Source organism: Heloderma suspectum, chromosome 3 (assembly GCF_057233095.1).
Source record: "Heloderma suspectum isolate Gila_16-S chromosome 3, 16-S_ref, whole genome shotgun sequence".
NCBI classification, from domain to species: Eukaryota; Metazoa; Chordata; class Lepidosauria; order Squamata; family Helodermatidae; genus Heloderma; species Heloderma suspectum.
This window is the reverse complement of record NC_139460.1, coordinates 7,133,621-7,152,639: the sequence shown is the minus strand read 5'-3', so window position 1 is coordinate 7,152,639 and position 19,019 is coordinate 7,133,621. Positions and strand designations below refer to the sequence as shown.

Below are 19,019 nucleotides of genomic sequence, written 5' to 3'. Positions count from 1 at the left end.
GCCGCGCTCGAAAGGGGGATGGAGGGATCGGGGCGTTCCCTTGCAGCGGCAGAGAGCAGAGTTCCCGGAAGGGGCCTGCCCGTAGGACCCTGCAGGGCTGGCAGCGCGTCCGGGCCCGTGGGAGGGAGGGCCGCTCTCGGGTCCGCTTCCGAGGCGCGCGGGGAGAGCTCCCCCCGCCGCGCGCAACTTTCCAGAAGTTTCTCCCGCCTGCTTATATAGCCCCCTCCTCCGGGCAGCGGCCGCGCAGAACGGGCAGGCGGATCGCCGGGAGGGCGCGGCGCGCGAGACCGAAGGCTCTGGGTGCGCGGTCGAGGCCTGCGAGGTGAGGGCGGCGCGCGCTTGGAGAGGCTTGGAGAGGCGGCGCGGTCGGGGACGCTGCAGCCTGGGGCAGTCCGTACCCCGTGTCAGCCCCGCTTAGAGCAGGCCCGTCGAGACGGAGGGAACTTGAGTTGGTCGTGGCTAAGCTAAGCCCCCTTCGCTTCAACGGGCCTGCTCCGAGTGGGGCTGACATTGGGAACTGCCCTTGGCGCGCGCTTCCTCGGGAGGCGGGCCGGCCTGGGGGGCAGCGCGCGCCTAAGCTCAGGCGGCGCGGCGAGCGCAGCCGTCTCGCGCGCCTACTCGGAAGCAAGCGCCCGGGAGGTCAACGGGGCTTCTTCCCAAGTCAGCGTGGCGAGGATCGCATCGGCCGGAGGGGCCTTGGCGCCGGCTGGGCCCCCGCCGTGACACCCTCCCCCGCCGGCCTGTTTGCTCTGGGGGGGGTCTCCCTCCCCGCACCCCCGTTTGCAGATTGACGGGGCACCAACCCGGCGGGATGGGTGGGGGCCTTCGGCGGGAGAAGGTCCCCGCGGGATCAGCGCCCCGAGGCTCCTTTCCCGGGGACTTGCTAGCTCGGGGCCCGGAGCGTGCCTGGGGGAGAGCGTGCGCGGGGCTTAATTCGGATTCGGTTTGCTTTATTCGGACTAAAACGGCGTCGAGCCTGGCTCTGAGCCCGGGCGAGCGGGGTGGCTGTTTCCTCTGGCGGGCCGGAGCGCCCTTCGTGATGGCGCCTTGACGGCGCCGGCCTTCGTGGGGGCCGACCGACTACCCCCCCCCCCCCAGCGCTTGGGCGAAGAAGCGGGCTGCTCATCGATCCCCCGGGAGCGCGGCAGCAGGGCCGCCCGGCTTGCGCGGGGAGCGGTTCGCTGGGGAGAGCCGTCCATGAAGCGCCCGGCCCAGGGCCGCCCACCCAGCACGAAAGGCTGCCGGCCCGGGGGTGGCGGGGTCGTAGCAGTGATACGGGAAGAAGCGCTGGAGAGGGATCAAGCCCCTCCGGGGCGGAGCGGGCCCTTCGTGCGCTCCGCTGAGCGCCTCGCGGGGCGCGCCTTGTGGTCCTCGCCGTGGCCTGAGAGCACGAGAAGAGCCGTGCTGGGTCAGACCGAGGATCCATCTCGCCCAGCACTGTGTCCACGCGGTGGCCAACCAGCTGTGCGTCAGGAACCCACAAGCAGGGCGTGAGCAGCAGCACCCTCCCACCCATGTTCCCCAGCAACTGGTGCACGTAGGCATCATGCCTCTGATACTAGAGGCAGCATAGCTATCAGGACTACTAGCCCTCGATGGCCTCCCTCTCCAGGGATTTGTCCAAGCCCCTTGTTTTTTTTGTTCAGTCGTTCAGTCGTGTCCGACTCTTCGTGACCCCATGGACCATAGCACGCCAGGCCTTCCTGTCCTGCGCTCTCTCCCGGCACTACATCCTGTGGTAGCGAATCCCATAGTTTAACTCTGCGCTGTGTGAAGGGGGACTTCCTTTCATCTGACCTGAATCTCCCACCCCTCTGCTTCGTGGGATGACCCCACTGGGTTCTAGTATTCCGAGAGAGGGAGAGAACTGCCTCCCTGTAGCTGTGCTTGCAGAGCGGAGGTGGGGAGGGACCCCCGGGATCTCCTGGAGATCAGGCCGGGAGGGCGCACTCTCCTTGGGGCATCCTCCTCCTCTCTCTTGGCCTCTCCACGCGCCAGGGAGGCAAGGGCTATTCCTGGGTCTCTGGCAGAACTTTGCCAGCAGGATGAAGCGCAAGCCTTTTTTGTCCTGGCTGCTTCTGACGGCATGGAAAGAGGGCAAGCAATTCTCCACCTCTAATCCTCCACCTCTCCGAAGCAGTGGCAGCTGGAGAGGAGAGGGTGGTGGGGTGCCTGACCCCTGCGAAGATGGGGGTGCACAGAAGAGTTTTGTATGACAGGCCCAGAATGAGGGGAAGTGTTCAGGCTAAATTTCAGGGTGGGTTAGATACTGGAAGGGCTCGTGTGGTTTTGAGGGGGGAGCAGCACCCATTTTTTAAATGCTGTTCGAGGATACAAGAGGAAAGAAGGTTGTGGGGTGCCACTAAGCGCAAACTGACCAGTGTTAAGCAGTTTTGATCCCCCAGTGAGAGAGATTCAAGCACTTAAGGGTGCAGTCCTATGCCTGTTGAGACAGAAAAAAAGTCCTACAATTCCCAGCAATCTGGTGCCCTCCAGATGTGTTGGATCACAACCCTGGCCAGCATGACCAATGGAGTTGCAGTCCCACACATCTTTGGGGAAAGCTGCTGTTTGTGGGTTGCAGTCCATCCTTTCCAAGACCAGTTTCAACATGTGCAACTCCACAGGGATTGGGGGTGTGAGAGGCAGTTTGGGACAACTTTGCAAATTTATGGTATGAAGTAACCTCCAGTCTATTTTAGCGGTGAGTCTGGCCTCCCTTTTTGCCGTGGGAGCCCAGGGCTCTGCTGATAAGGAAAGAAGCTTGAAAAGGGAACGTTAGAAAGCCGGGTCAGAGGTGGGCGGCTTTGGAGAGAAAGGGTGGCTTCCTTCTCATGTGAAATTAACTTCGCTAAAATGCAGCCTCTGTGCCATAGCAGTTTCTCTGCTTAACCAGAAATTTTGTTTTCGTGTTTTGAGTGTCAAAACTCGGTTGCCGGAGAAATGCTGTGTGCATGTATATTCTGGGTGTAAACCTGAAATCCAGCACAGAATGCAAAAAAGCTTATCTCTAAAAGGAAAGCAAGTTTCTAGCCATCAATACTGGGGAAAGAGAAAATGGGGAAAACCTTGACAGTGTATTATGCAAGCTCAGAAAAAAAAGGAATTAAGACAAGGGTATCATTAGCTTAAAATTGGACTCAGCTATTCTGTATAGCTCCCTGCAGCCTGTCTCCCTCCCTATTTTTATTTTACGCCTGTTTGCCAAAATAAATCAAATTGCATAAAACCTCAGTTTTGCACTTGACAAACTCATGCATAAATATAAATACTGAACAATATTTGAAGTGCTTTGATTGACGTATATTTGAATATTTGAAGTACTTTGATTGATTTTTAGAGGTGATACCCTGGCCTTGATTCTCTTTGAATGTTCTCTTCCTCCGATGGAACATCTTTTTCTGGCCTAAAAGAGGCCTCAAGGTCGTCTTTGCTTACGTGGCATGTGGAGCCAGCTGTGAATGGAGGAACCTTAACATGCTACTGAATGATAGCGCAGCCTACTGTAAATCAAGGGGGGATCACAGGGTTGGATTTCTGATCCTCTGAGCTGCCAGAGTTGATTTATGCGTTTTCTAGTCTGCCCATTCAGCTGGGAAAAGCTGTCTTTTCTTTTCTTTTTTAATCACCCACAATGTTGGAGTTGTCACCAGCCTTATGAGCTGGGGGGTGGAGGAGAAATGGGGGAACTAACTGCATGCCAATACTTAAAATGCACGGAAATGAATAGTTGCCTAAGCTGTGCCCATATTTAACAATTCAAAAACGGTAGGCAGCTAGTTTTCTAAAGGGTGGATTAAAACATTTACTGTTGAAAATGGAAACTGATCAAAAGCCTGGCAACCCCAAATTTCACAGTCCGCGTCCCCAAAGTGTAATTGGTTTAGGTTAAAAAAGGAAAGGTAATTCTAATAATGGCACCAGTGTTCTTTCCTCCCAAATATATGGTCCAGAGAGGAAGCTGCCTTATATTGGGTCCATCTGGCCCAGTATTGTCAACAGTGACTGGCAGCAACAGTGCTCCAGGGATTCAGGCAAGAGTTTTTCCAGCCCTACCTGGAGATGTCAGGGATTGAACCTGGGACCTTTTGCGTGCAAAGCAGGGGCTCTACCACTGAGCCAGGGCCCCATCGCTGCAGATTCCAGCCATGCAGTGCTTTGGCCCTCCCCACCTTCCTGGAAGCCCTGCCCACACTGGAGTGGGTGTGGCTATGCAAAACCTCAAAAAGGAGGATGCGGGGATTGGATTGCAGACTGTCCATTCTGTTTGCAGCTGGAGGCATTTCAGGGTGGTAGCCATGTTAGTCTGTGATTGGTTCTCTACTATTCCAGCATTCTTTACAACGATGAGATCTAGAGAGTTGTTTTCCTCATTAAAGAGCACCAATAAACCCCCACCACCCAATCTGGCAGGGCGGCCCTACAGTTGTCTGCTTCCCAGACCCCTTTCATGTAAGCGTAATTCTGTTGTTCTGTTCTGAAAACAACACGCGCAGGTCCTTGAGGGAACTATCTTATTTATCTGTTTTCTTTCAGAATGAAAAAGGCAAACGTTGACCACACTAAGAAAAAGTTTCAAGGTATCTTTAGAAAACAAAACAAACCTATACACTTGCCACATCACACATCCCAAATGGGTCAGAAGTAACACGCAAAGCAAACTGTGTAACAGACACCCAAAGTGAGCCTGTAATGAAACTGGGCCTGTGCAGTGGGTAGAGTGATAGGATCCTAAATTTTGAAGGGATGTCCCTTGGCTTTCTGTTCCAGCCTCTCTGCCCTGAGACGGGGTGTCCCAGCCCTGAAGCATCCCAAACAGCTGGCTCGGCCCAGCTGTTCAGAACGTAAGAAGTGCCTTGTTGAATCCGAGCAAAGGTCCATCTCCTATTAGCGGCCAGCCAGATGCCCCTTGGAATGTCACAAGTTGGGTATGGTGGTGCAAGCCTTCCTCTTAGGTTTGTTTTCAAATTCTGGTACTCCGAGATACACTGCCTCTATCCCTGGAGGGTCCATTGAGGAAATTTTGTCCAGTGACTCTCGTCCTCTTTTAAAGCCACGTAAGTGCCCATCACTTCCAACAAAGGAATTTCAGTGACCTCCTTGAGCAGATAACACTGCTGTGTTGCATGTAAGACTTCTTTCCCTGCTCCATAACGTGAATCCTCCTCCAGCCTGGTGCCCTCCACTGGCCATGTGGGCTGGAGGATGCTGGGAGTCGTAGTCCGACACATTGGGAGGGCACCAGGTTGGAGAAGGCTGACATCAATCTACCTTGAAGTTTAAGCCGCAGTGCTTCTCCTTTTGTGCTTGGCACATCTACCCTGGCAAGCTAAACCCCCTGTGAGGCAGTCCTGACTTCTCCCACCCGGCACCTTGCGGGGAGATGGTCGTTGTGTAAATACTTGGGGTGCCTGTCCACAACTCTGAGAACCACGCCTGTCATTTTAACAGCTCTGCAGCCAAGAGTGAGGATTCTGCTGTGGGGTAGACAATGCTTGGTTCTTGCTCCTCGGCTGTGGTGGTGCTAGAGACAGATTTCTCCGGATTGCAGCCTGGCAACCTCAGATGAGTTCACACCTCCGTTCTCAAAGAGCAGTAGTTTACCCCTATAGAATGTCAGCGGTAAATTACTTTGCTTCTGTCCTGTCCACCCTGCCAACTCAGTGATTTGAACATGCTGAAGATTAGGAGATCCAAAGTGATCCTCCGAGCTGCAGCCATTTTGTGTAAATTTTGTAGAATGGATTTTGTAGATCCACTACCTGTGTCCCGCTCAGGGGTGGGCAACTTGTGATCCTCCACATGGTTTGGCCTGCACCTCCCATCTGCCATAGCCAGTGGTGAGGGATGATGGGAGTTGTAGGTGGAAACTTCTGGACAGCCACAAGTCCGTCCCCCCGTCCCCTGTACATTAAATCTAACCAGGGACACTTTGATCTGGCTACAGAGTATTTACAGAAAGTCTTTGCCTTGGAAATAGAGTTCTAATTTTAAAATCCTTTGCGGTTTTAATCTCCCTTTCCTCCCCATTTTCAAAAGACTTAACTATTGATGTTACATGAAACTATAAATTAACCCTACGCTGGAGGCTCTGCCATTTTCAGAGCTTAATTGTAGAGTGGATTTTTTTGTGGCAAAGCTGCCTACATGGCAAATTTGCTTTTGGGGGAGGAATGTTTGGGGGCCGGCCTTCCCTTCCCTTCCCTTCCCTTCCCTTCCCTTGCTCTATTCCAGTCTCCAGCTCCTTTCCGCTGCTTGCACGGAACATAGCTCAGTCCCCGCCCTTGGCATGGTGCCCCCAAATTCCTGCTGTTGAGATTTTGGCTACCACCCAGATGACGTCATAGCAAAAAAATGCACGTGGAGCACAGCAGTGGAATAGGAGCGCCAAGCAGTTTTGTATGGACAGATAAAATATTACTTGGGGTGATCTTTGTAGTTCCAGAAAGACCTCCCTCCCTCTCTCTGCCTTTGGTGGGCAACTAATTTTTGACCTATTTTGAATTGAGATGGGGCCAAAGCATCAGTAGCAATAGCTTCGTCCATTTATTCGATTGTGTACGATGCCAGGTGCAGGCAAAAGGACTCTACTAGCGCTGAGCTGATAGGCCCCCCTCCATTTCATTTCCTCATTCCCGATTTTTTTTTTCTGGGTTGGGCTTGCACCTCAGTTGCCAAAGTGCACCCCTCTTGCTGTTGGCAGCCAGCATTTTCTTTCGCCTTTAGTGCCTTCTGAGTAATGCTATATGATGACATTGGGTTGCATCCAGTGTTTATCCTAATTAGAGTAGACCCATTGAAATGACTAAAGTCCCATTCATTTCAAGGGGTCTGCTGTCCATAGACTAACATTGGATACAACCCATAGCTTCGATCGACAGGACATTACAGCCCCCCCCCCCAAGGCGCACATACCCAGCTTGTTATTGGCAGTGGCCATTTTATTTTGCTTGTAATGCCCCCTTCCCTTTGATGCTGTGAGCCAAAAGAAAGGGAGTAATGCATTGGATGGGTTGGCAACTCCCCCCTCCCCTCTTCCTTTGCCTCTGGAATTCCCTGTAACTTCAGGTTGAAATTCTCCTCGGACCACTTTTGGCCTGCTCTTAGGAATGCAGCCCCTCCCTTCTAGCATAACAAATCAGTAATTCCCAGATGGGGTGTCCTGAGAGAATGGCGACAAGTAATCAATTTATTAAGTAGTCGAAGGCTCCTGCAAGACCAAAGCAACTGCCCAGAGAGGAGGGTGCCAGCTGCCTCTGCTTGAGTCTCTGGTCTTCTGCCTCCACTGGCATTGCATGAGATGTCAGAAGCTGCTTTATATACTGGGTCGTACTCGGGCAGAGAGAGGCCTTTTTTCAGCCTTCCACCTGAGATCCTCTGAAAGGGGAAATGCCCAGGATTGAGCCTTCAAAGCATGTGCTCTGCCACTAAGCTATGGGCTCTTCCCCCTGAAGGGGACACATGCGAGTCTTTGGAGCATTCAGCTACTGCTGATGCAGAGACACAACAAAATGCCTCCTACCTTAAGAAGAGGCTGCCTGTTGCCTTGCTGATGGAGCCACTGCTCCAGGGTTAACACCGTGCAATCACATTTTTAATTAAGGCTGGAAAAATTGTGATGCACTTAATTAAATCAGAAGTTTTGGAAAACTGCTGACTTCAAACTTTCTGGGAATCCAAGAGTTCCCTCCTGTGGTCCTACAAGGAAGCACAGCCTGCTGCCCTAGATACGTTGCCTTGTGGAATGAAACCTCTACAGTAAAGTAAAGATTATTAAAATCGCTAGCTTCTCAAGTAACTCTGAAATCATTTTCCTTCCAGATAACATAAAAGTTTGAATTTCTGTTGAGTAACAAAAAGATCCCTGAAGTTGCTCAAGTTTTCCTCCCCTTTAGTTATCTCCTCTCACGCAGCTAATGTTCCCTAGCAGTGGGGAGGGGGAAGAGCAGGGAAGATTAGCCATAAGCAAGCATTGCAAGCCCTTCCATAAGGAGAATGCTGCTGGAGCAATCCAAAGGCCTAGCTAGTCCTGCATCCTGCTCCCAAAGTGAGCATCTGCAGTTCTGTCCCTCTCCAGCAACCCAGAATTCAGAGGTATACTGCCTCTGAACAAGGAGGCTCAATTTCATCATGTCTTGAACTTGTTTAATCCTCTTTTAAATACACTTTTGCTAGTCCATCACCATCTTGAGATAGTGACTTCTGTAGATTAAGTATGCATTGCATGTAGAAATACTCGGTTCTGTATCGGCTACTCGTCAATGTCACTGGATGGCCCAGAGTTCCACTCTTATGGGAGAATGAGAACAAGGTCTCCATCCATTTCCTCCACATTTTAGTAAACCTGTGTCATGTCCCATCCCCCCTTACTCGCCTTTTTTTCCTAACTTAAAAGGCCCAAATGCGTTAGCTTTTCCTGATGGGGAATGTGCCCCTATGCTGGGTTTTTTCAGTCTCTGTGATACCCTTTTTGAGATGGAGCAACTGGAACTGTATTCCAAATATGGCTGCATTGTAGATTTGTATAAGAGCCTTACGGTCCTGGCGTTCAGTGTTGGCTCTAGGTTTTGGAGGGCCCTTGGGAAAGACGCTCCATGGGCCCCCTCCCTCAGGGGGTCCACCTTCTCAGCACCATGGTCATCAGCTGCTCCTCTTCTTCCTCACCACCACCACCGTTGTCTGGCCAGAGCAAGAAGCCAGTGCAGGTTTCCATGGGGAAGAGGAGGAGCAACTCCAGGGGGCTATTGCCAGTGAGCCCCTGCTGAGGCGTGAGCCCTCGACGGGTGCCTGACCATGCCTCCCCTTGACGCTGGCCCTTTCCTTGTGTAATACATAATCCAGCCTGCCCCAATCTGGTGCCCTCCAAATATGCTGGAGGACAACTCCCACAGTTGGCCATGCTGGCTGAGGATTGCGGGAGTTGCAGTCAAGCACATCTGGAGGGCACCAGATTGGGGCAGGTGGGCACAGTTCGAGAAAGGTGAACTGGAGTACTGTTCCATCCTGCTGACCAACCATATTGCTTCCTTACAGGCTCAGATTGGTCCCGGTTCCCATGGAAGCCATGTGGTGGATCCGGCTCCTAGCGCTCGGCGCTCTAGTTGCCGCCGTGCCCCCAGAAGGCAAGAAGCCAAGTGAGAAGAAAGCCGCTGTTGAAGACAAGAAGCTGAGCGACAAGGCCACCACCTTGGCTGACCGCAGTGCCACTCTGGCCTTCAACCTCTACCATGCGATGGCGAAAGACAAGAACATGGAGAACATCTTGATCTCTCCAGTGGTGGTCGCCTCTTCCCTCGGACTGGTGTCTCTCGGTGGCAAGGCCACCACGGCCTCCCAGGCCAAGGCCCTGCTCAGCGCCGACAAACTCAGCGACGACTATGTGCACAGCGGCCTGTCGGAGCTCCTGAGCGACGTGAGCAACGCCACGGCCCGTAACGTCACCTGGAAGATCGGCAACCGCCTCTACGGCCCCAGCTCCATCAGCTTCACTGACGACTTTGTGAAGAGCAGCAAGAAGCATTACAACTATGACCACTCCAAGATCAACTTCCGGGACAAGCGGAGTGCCCTGAAATCCATCAATGAGTGGGCGGCCCAGACCACTGACGGCAAGTTGCCCGAGGTCACCAAAGATGTGGAGAAGACGGATGGCGCCCTGATCGTCAACGCCATGTTCTTCAAGCGTAAGTAGAAATCGATGAGCTTCAAGCCAGGGGTAGTGAACCTTTCTCGGCCCAAGGACCCAATTCCGTTTCGGAGAAATGGGGAGGGCACATTCCAGTGGTGGGCGGGGCCAAAGGCAAAGAGGTGGGGCCAAAAATAACCGACTATTTTAGCTTAAAGCTCTTCCTGCCAGTAACCAAGCCGTAGGAGAGGCATTTCAACTGTTTAGCATGGGGGCGGGGCTAAAACCACCAAACAGTCGGCAAAAGGAATTGTCGCCATCTGGGGAACCCCAGAGGGCCAAATTTGGCCCGCGGCCTGAGGTTCTACATCCCTGCTTTAAGCCAGTGATGCGACTGATGAAGGATGGGTAAGCTTCCAAACCTCAGTGTGTTAAATCCGGCAAAGGCAACCATATGTTCCGGACTACAGCTCCCATAATTCCTGACCATTGGCCATGCTGGCTGGGGCTTATGGGAGTTGTAGTTCAAAACAGTTGGAGGCCACCAGGTTGCCTGCCATTGTGTTAAAATCTATAAGAAGACCCCTGCTAGATTAGGAACATCAGAAGCTGTATTGTCGACACTGACAGGCAGCAGCAGCTCTCCAGGGTTTCAGGCAGGATTCTTTCCTAGCCCTACCTGGAGATGCCAGGGATCGAACCTGGGACCTTTTGCATGCAAAGCAGGGGCCCTACTACTGAGCAATGGTCCTTCCCAGTATGGCCCTTTCTAAAGACTGGGGGTCCATTTAGTCCAGCTTCCTGTTCCTAACAGTTGTCCAGTATTGGTACGGCCAGTGGCTTTCTACTTGTTTGTAACTCATCTACCCCTTTGCAAAAAATTAAATAGGCGTCCATTTTGTACATGTTGCTGGTTTCTGGGATTTGGCTTCTTCAAATGTCTGATTGGAAGCCGTGGCTCAGAGCAAGTTGGATGTATTTAGCCACCCCCCTTGTCGATTGCTTTGTGGCAAGTCTTCTTAGGTTGGAATGGGAGCATGTGATACGACAACCCCCTGCTCTTTTCCGCTATAAAGTGGTCTTCCCTCATCACACCTCTTTGCTTTTGTAGCTCACTGGGATGAGAGGTTCCACCACAAGATGGTGGACAATCGTGGCTTTATGGTGACCCGTTCCTACACGGTTGGTGTTCCCATGATGCATCGTACAGGTAAGAGGGCTGGGAAGTGAGGTAAAATCCACTCTTGGATGATTCTCCATGTCACTCTCAGGATTCTAACATTTGCCCTTGGATGAATCTCCACATGGAGCTCTCAGGATTCTAACATTTGCCCACAACACTAATGGCGTAATCCACCGCTCTGGAATCTGTCTAGGTGTGGAGTGGTACATAAATGTCTTTATAATATATTAAATATTATAAATATATTAAAGGATATAAATAATCTTATGCGTGTTTAGACAGAAAAAAGTCCTACAACTCCCAGCATTCCCCAGTCAGCCATGCACCCTAAGAAACTGGTTGAAAAAAATGCTTGCATTGGATCCAGATTTAGTCAGACTTGGAGGAGACTCACTGAAATCAAATTAGCCATGACTATAAGTTTCATTGATTTCAATGGATCTACTGTAAGAGTGAGTGAAGTGGGGTTCAGCCTCTTGATTTTTCTCGCATCATGCCACATAGCTAGCTGAAAGTGATTAAAAGTCTGGTAGGACCCAAACAAACAAAGAGCTGGAACTACTGTAGGCAGAATTGCTCCTGCCCAGAATTGCATATAGTGGCTCAGTTCTCCCCTCCAGGTGTGGCCTTCTTTGTATCTCAACACATCCTTCTTTGCTCCTTCCGTCAATCGGAAGTTCTTCCTTTTTCAGAGGAGGGCACTTTATATTCTGCATTTTAAGAAATGGCAAAATTCTGCAATGAGATGATCCAAATTCTGCAACAGCGTGATCCATATTCTGCTCTATAAAAAATGAATGTCTGCAACCAATATGGATGGTAAAAATGGGGCAATCTTGCATGCCTTCGCTTATTTCACACAATTTATTTCATCAAAGGGGGCAAAATGATAGGCACACTGAAGATGTATGTGCCTTGTGGCCTCTTGTGACCATGCATGCACACACAGCACTTCCGAGATTTTGTCCACATGCTTCCAAGCCTGTGTTCTTGCCCTTAAGGCAAGGGTGGGCAACTTCTCCACCCAGAACCCACCAGGGGGCCATGCCCTGCCCTGCCACATTTGCTGCTGTCGCAATTGCCACTGAATTCGTTGTGCAGCAACAGCAAAACAAGTGGCGATTTCACTTGCAAGCAAGGCACAAGGGGCTAGAAACTTGTTCTTCCATTAAAAATAAAGAGCAACTTTCCAATCTGTAAGCTGAGGATTACTCTCAATGTTGATAGCCGAAGGACCTCAATACTAATTTCTGGATGTGTGGAGGGGAGGGGAGGGGGACACAGTGAAATCTCTTGACACCAGCCCTGCTGGTTGCACAGATCTTCGCAGCTGCAGCATCACAAGTCCCATTGATGTCAGTGTCCTAGTGTCCTGCTGGCTCTTGCTTTGCCTTCCTGCTCAGGCCTTCCTTCTCCTGCAGGTTGTGCTCCCCCCCCCCCACGCGCGAGATCAGCCACCGATTTATTTATGTTGGTTTTTCAAGGGCTGTACAAGTACTTCAGTGATGAGGAGGAGAAGCTGCAGGTCCTGGAGATGCCGCTGGCCCACAAGCTCTCCAGCATGCTCTTCATCATGCCCAACCATGTGGAACCACTGGAGCGGGTGGAGAAGCTGCTGACCCGGGAGCAGCTGAAGGTTTGGCTGGGCAAGCTGAAGACGAGGGCTGTGGCCATCTCCCTGCCCAAGGTCAGCCTGGACATCAGCCACGACCTCCACGTGAGTACTCCACGATTCAAGGGAGTGAGTCCCTCCGCTCTTTGATGTGTGGGGTCGGAATCCCGCCTGCCCCTGAGCGGCCCAGCACCGTCCAGGGGAGGAGATTCTGGCCTGGATTTCTTTCCCACTTCAGTCCCAGCCCTCTCGCCATTGGGGCGCTGGGGGCTCTGATGTCAGCGAGCCAGTGACTCCGCTCCGGGTTTCCATCAGAACTCTTCTCTTCTGCACCTTGGATGGCTCCTAGAGAGTTCTGACTGAAACCTGGAGTGGATTCACCACCTCATGGATGTCAGAGCCCCCAGCTTCCACTGTATTAGGGTAAGGGGTGGGGACCGTGTTCAGGGTGAGCGGGGACTGGATGACTCCCCACTCAGCCCACCACGGGTCAGATGAAGTCCATGGGTGTAGCCACGCCCCAGTGGCACAGTGGGCGGGCAGAAAGCTGCCCTGACTGAAGCACTGGGTGGAGGAACGGTCCTCCACCCCATGCCGTAGTTGCTGCAGCTTCACCTGCCTCACGCCTTCCCCCAGTGTGGGATGGGCCAAGCTTGCTGGAAGGGAATCCTCTGCTGTTGATCGGAGATAACGGGATTCCCCTGCACACCATTTCCCTCCCACTTGGGAGGGGGAACAGCATACAAGGGGGAACAGCATACAAGGGAATCCCCTGCTGTTACCTCTGATCATGGATTGGGGGTCATGGCCGGGCTTCCGCTCCCCACCAGCCTTCTGGGGATGGGGTGTTGGGGAGGGGAGTGGCCTCGCGTGAGATCCTCTGGGCCAGGGGCTTTCCATGCCTGCTTTAGGGGATATCGAAGGACCATAATTCAGAGTGGAGCACCTGTTTTGCATTCGGAAAGTCCCAGGTTCAATCCCTGGCCCAGCCTTTCCCGGGCTGGTGGTGTCTTGGACTCCCATCAGCCCCAGCCAGCAGGGGCATGCTGATTGGGGATGATGGGAATTGTAGTCCCTCCACATCTGGAGGGCGCCTGGCTGGGGATGAAGGCTGCCCTATCATCTCCAGCTTAAAAGGACCAGGTGGCCGATGATGGGGGTGACCCTGGGGTGCCGCTGCTAGAGGGGCAAATAGCCTGACCCAGGTTCAGGCATCTTTCTAGGTTTGCAAACATGAGGGGTTCATGAGTGTTTGTGTTCGCTCACCCACACAGGCTTGCCAAACGGCATGTGGGAAGTTCAGCCTCCCCACTTTCCCAAAATCACCTTGTGGGCCTCCCTGCAGCACGGTCTCCCGCCTCTTGTGCCTGTTCCCTCCCTTTGGGGCTACAGCAAATGGTGCCTCGTGCCCTCTGGCCCAGTTGCTCCCCTGGCCTCCCTGTTGATTTCTGTCTTCTTCCCCTCATTCTCTCAGGTTCCCACTGATGGTTGAGCCTCTCCATACCTTTTGGCTTTTCTGCCTGCCGTTCCCCTTTTCCGGACGTACTGCTCACGAGGCACCATCTCTGTTGTCCCTAAGCCCTGCGTGGGATTTCCCCCTAGCATTTCTTCTCACTTCATTTATTACGTTGCTATTCCGCCCCCCAGCCAAAGCTATTTACAAAGTGGTTTACAAAGATTAAAAACCTTAAAAATCCAATATTGTACATTATAGAAAAACTATTTATTTATAAATCACTGATTTTAATCAAGTTTCTCATTGAAACTTTTTCATGTATTTCCTGAACAGGGGTGCAAATCTGACCATGTTAATTTACATAGTCTAGCCATGGCTAACATCTAGCCATGTTAATTTACAACTAAATGAAGTATTATCTACACTTCCATTCTTACAAGCAGGTATCAGTGTCTCACTGTATATATTTTGCATGCTTTCCTTTTTTACTTACAGAGGGAATGTCTTTTAAAAATATTTTTATTTGCAACCCAATGATTAACCAAAAAAAGCAGAGGGGGTGGTAAGATGGAATTCAGTTCCAACAACCATTATAGGAAAAAGAAGAAAAAAGAGAGGAAAGAAAACACGAGAAAAGAAAACCATATAGGGTCTTTCTTATGACCAGCACCCATGACAGTTTGAGGTTAACAGCACAATCCTATACATGCCTAATCAGAAATAAGTTCCATTGAGTTGAATGGGGCTTACTCCCAGCTAAGTTAGCATAGGATTGCAGCCTCAGTATGGGAATACATTACCTCCCCAATTAGGCCCTCTTCCAGTCTTTTAAGCTTTGAGTGAGCTGCTCAGACCTTATTATTTTACTGAGCTTTTTGTCCTTTCAACCTGTTTTTCCGATGAATTGTTTTATCTCACTTTTGATGTTACTATATGGAATTAATATTAGCAATTTGAACTGACTTTTACTGGGTGTTACATTACTTTACACACATTTTTGTAAGTCACTTTTGCGTTTATTTTATAAAAGGAGAGTGATAAACGCCTATTGTACAATGTCATAGAAAACAGAAATGGTTTGGCAGGTAACAGGTGACGAAAATCATATATAATAGATTTATAAAACAGCAAAAGTTTCTGACCTCCCAACATATCTATTCCTCATTTCCAGAAACACTTGGCTGACCTTGGTTTAACTGAAGCTGTCGACAAAACAAAGGCTGACCTGTCCAAGATCTCCGGCAAGAAGGATCTCTACCTCTCCAACGTCTTCCATGCTGCAGCCCTCGAGTGGGACACAGAGGGGAACCCCTTTGATGGGGACATCTACGGCCGGGAAGAGATGAAAAACCCAAAGCTTTTCTATGCTGATCACCCATTCATTTTCCTCATCAAGGACAACAAGACCAATTCAATCCTTTTCATTGGCAGACTAGTTAGACCCAAAGGAGACAAAATGCGCGATGAATTGTAGTTTGTGCATATGTGTGCTTGTGAGGTATGGATGTTTTGGGGTTTTGTTTCTTAAATGGGGGGGTACAGTGTCATGTATCTTTTATGAACTGGTGCTCCCAAGCCATTAAGGCTGCAATCCCATGCATACTTACATTGGAGCAAGCCCCACTGAATTAAGTGGGACTTACTCCTAAGTAACCTGCAGAAGATTGCTCTGTATAAATACTGGTGGTCATAATAGGGGGGTGTGGGGTGGGAAATAAAAGGATAGGGAGTAATTTCCCTGAACTACCCGTTCTGCTACCACTGAAGGCTCCTTGCAGATTTTGCTCATCTTTCTTGGTTGGGATGCTAATCTTTGAGTCCATCACAGCACAAAGGGAGTAAGAACTGCAATTTCTGTTGCAAAGTAACATAAGGCGCAATTCTATGTATATTTAGACAGAAGAAAGTCCCACAATTCCCAGCATTCTGGGAGTTGTAAACATTTCTGTCTAAATGTACAAAGGATTGCCTCCTAAGACAATGAGCTTAAACATGCCTCAACCTTTCAGTATAAGGTGAGAGATTATTTTAATTCCTCAGTATCTACTCCACTCAATGCAAAGTAGGGGTATAAACCCCCATGCACAGGTCATCAAGAGAAGGATGAAATTCTGAATTGGTACCCGTTATTTATATAAGAACCAGTAATTATGTGTGTGGCAGGGGCGGGGGGGAGATAAGGTTTCTGATCTGTTGGTGATTTCTCACCCATGAAACCCACATTGCATTGTTAAGAAGAAAGGTGGGGCAATTTAAAAATACAAATGCACTCTTAGAAGAGATCATACATTTTACTTCAACCACATACATACTTCTATGGATAAACAGAAAGACCCCCAATACAGGTGACATGGAAAAAAGAATTTGATTGTTTGTTCAAGGTGTGTGATACATGAACCACTGAACACTGCTTAAGTGCATTGATGGCAGACAAAGCAGTTTAGGTGCATGGGGGTGGATAGCCCTGTGGGTGTACCTGGGACATAGCAAACTGATCTCTGGTAGCAAAGCCCTCCTTTTCCTCTCACAGGCTAAATTCCCCCTTGGCTGATCTATACATTTTTAAAAAAATACCCTCCCTGTGTGTGGTTCTCTCATATTTTTGTAGCTACATCCAAACACCACAAGACAAATGATCTACTTGAACTAACAGCTGAGGGGGTGCGTCTAATCTTAGAAGCCATGCTGAACTGACTAAAGGGACTTGGTCAGGTCTTCAGTACTTACTACTAAGGGGAAAAGTAGACCCATAACCAGAACAAATTCATATGCCTAACTCAAAAGTCAGAGGTCAGAGTGGCTTGTAATGACTTGTAATAATGGAGGTAATGGCTTGTAATAACGGAGGTAGGAGTGTGAATCTCCATGAATTCAAAGATTTGCTGTGTGTAGACCAACATCTGCGTCTTAGGCATGCTAGCTAAAACTGTAACGTCTGTGTTCGGAGGCAGGATAGCACGTGGGGCCTGACAACAGGCTGCCTGTTCTCCACCCATCGGACTCGCAGAGTGCTGGACTTGATGGTCCCTCTGGTCTGATCCCATATGGCCAGTCTTGGATACAGAACTCAAAGGCATATCTGGAGCACTCCACTGGACACGCTATCCCCCCTTATCTGAATTGGGTGGGGGATTGGCCCTCCAGATGTTGCATTGCAATTCCCATTAGCCCTAGCAAGGACAGCCAATGGTGAGGGATGATGGGAGCTGAAGTCCAAGATCTGGCAGGCCACATATTCCCCACCAGTGATAGAAATGGAAGAATGTGGGTGCCCACAGAGTCTACCCCATCCTCTTACTGTGGCGGGGACCCATGCCAGCAAGGGAAAGCTCTGGGTATGTTAGGTCAGCCTTGTAGGTTAATCTAGAGGCAATAGCTGGGGGGGAGGAGATGAGCTTGCAGCACTGGGTGTAGTAGCGCTTAGGCATGACTTGCTGCTTTGGAAAGTGGCCAGAGATGCAGCTGTCAGCAGCAAATTGAGCAAAAGTCACTTTCCATGAGGGCAAGCAGGCTTTACAAATCTCTGAAAATAGCCTGTTTCCCCCACTTCTTGAACCTAATCAAATTTGGTGGCAGAGACCTTCCAGCAAGGTCTCGCTCTCTCTCCCCCCCTCCCTCTCCCGTGTTGCTTTTTAGACATCCACAGACTTTCTGGGGATGATCAGCACCTTTCACAAAACATGACATGTTCACAGGACAAGTTCCTGGAGGAGAAGACAATTGATGGGCACTAGCCCCAAGGCTGTATGGCACCTGGAGTATCACAGGCAGTCTGCTTCTGTGCACCAAGCTGCTGGGGGACGTGGGTGGGGGGGGGGTGCTGTTGTACTCCAGTCCTGCTTGTGGGTTTGCCATCCTGTTGGCCACTGTGGGAGCAGAGTGTGGGACTGAACAGGCCTCTACTTTGATGCAACATGGTTCTTATTAACTTGTGGCCTGACCACATCCCTTCTGGAATAGTGGTATTTCATAGTTAAAGTGAAGCAAACCTGCCCATTAGCCTTTTGCAGACCAATTGAAATGGGCATACTGCCAAACCTCCTCCCTGCACTTTTGACAGCTCTAACATTTGCATATCAAATGAAGATCTGGCTTGTGATCCAGCCGTTTCTGGGGGCCATCTCAGTTTCCCCTTGTGCTGAGACATCTCCCAATTCCAAAGGTACATCTGCTGCTGCTAAGAGAGTTCCACTGTGGCAACGCATTGCTTTTATTACACCAACATTTGGGCAGAGGCTGGGGTGGATCAGGGAAAACAAGGCTATGAAAACACGGAAATGCTATACTTCAGGAGCAGCGCAGTGTGCACGAGAACATGCCATGCATGAAAAAGATGCAGCAAAGAAGAATCTGCACTCGGCCCTGGTGTAGGGGCAGGGGGGAGGCACTTGGCCAGGGGATGAACGGCCTGGGCTGCATCACCTGGGAGTAAGCATCCAATGCCTCATTTTCTATTATTGCACCAGACTTTTGTTGTACTATTTTTGCAATAAAATATTTTTCACTGAGTTGGTGTTGATCATTCTCAAGCACGTACAGCCTGGCTCCGGGAGACAGGCCGACAGGCTTGCTTGATGCAGGACTGTGCTACAAAGACCCAGGATCCAGTTTTGGGTCTATGGCAGGGTGAGGGATCTCGGTCCAGGGCAGCACGTCCTTAGGGGCCAGTCTGTCGGGGGCTCCACATCAGCTGGACCAGAGTCAAGTGGTGGCGGGGCTGCCCCTCTCTGGGTCGCTCCCCTCCACGTGAAATTGGCAGAGGGCCTGTTCAGGATTTACCACAGGCCCGGAAAAGTGAGCTTGGTCACAGAAAGGCAGTCTGGCGGCACAAGGATGGGGAAAGAGGGTTCAGCATAGTCAGGGAATTGCGTAAAATCGGGTGGCAGGTTTGCCAATCCTGAGGGATCACCAACACTGATCAGAGCAAAAATTAAAAGCCATCTAGATGGGGGATTCTTGACCCTTGTGGGTCAGTAGGTACATTGAGAATTGGGAGAATGTCATGAGCGCTCTCAAAAAATGGCTGCCGCAGCGGTTTGCCCATTCATGAAATGGCTGCTGTAGTGGGCCTGGTTGGGCACAAAACAATCTCGCAGAAGGCAAGCTGGTGAGACTAAAAGAAGAGTAACTTGCCCAAGAACCA

At 50.6% G+C, this 19,019-nt stretch overlaps 1 protein-coding gene across 2 annotated transcripts; it reads left to right on the top strand.

Moving 5' to 3' along the window:
- Positions 1-243: 243 nt before the first annotated feature.
- On the top strand, positions 244-17,638 carry SERPINH1 (serpin family H member 1). Of its 2 annotated transcripts, XM_084842417.1 has the most exons (6): positions 244-322; positions 4,537-4,580; positions 9,034-9,683; positions 10,737-10,835; positions 12,293-12,525; positions 15,048-17,638. In XM_084842417.1, exons 3-6 carry the CDS (start codon positions 9,056-9,058, stop codon positions 15,348-15,350), a joined length of 1,263 nt encoding a protein of 420 aa, XP_084698543.1. In that variant the 5' UTR covers positions 244-322; positions 4,537-4,580; positions 9,034-9,055; the 3' UTR covers positions 15,351-17,638. The 2 variants fall into 2 exon arrangements, with proteins under 2 accessions (XP_084698543.1, XP_084698544.1); XM_084842418.1 differs by lacking the exon at positions 4,537-4,580.
- The last annotated feature ends 1,381 nt before the right edge of the window (positions 17,639-19,019 follow it).

Coding starts and splice junctions, on each gene's coding strand:
- SERPINH1 (XM_084842418.1), top strand. CDS start 9,056: ATGGAAGCCATGTGGTGGATCCGGCTCCTAGCGCTCGGCGCTCTAGTT. Junction 9,684..10,736: donor CAACGCCATGTTCTTCAAGC/GTAAGTAGAAAT, acceptor TTGCTTTTGTAG/CTCACTGGGATGAGAGGTTC. Junction 12,526..15,047: donor ACATCAGCCACGACCTCCAC/GTGAGTACTCCA, acceptor CCTCATTTCCAG/AAACACTTGGCTGACCTTGG.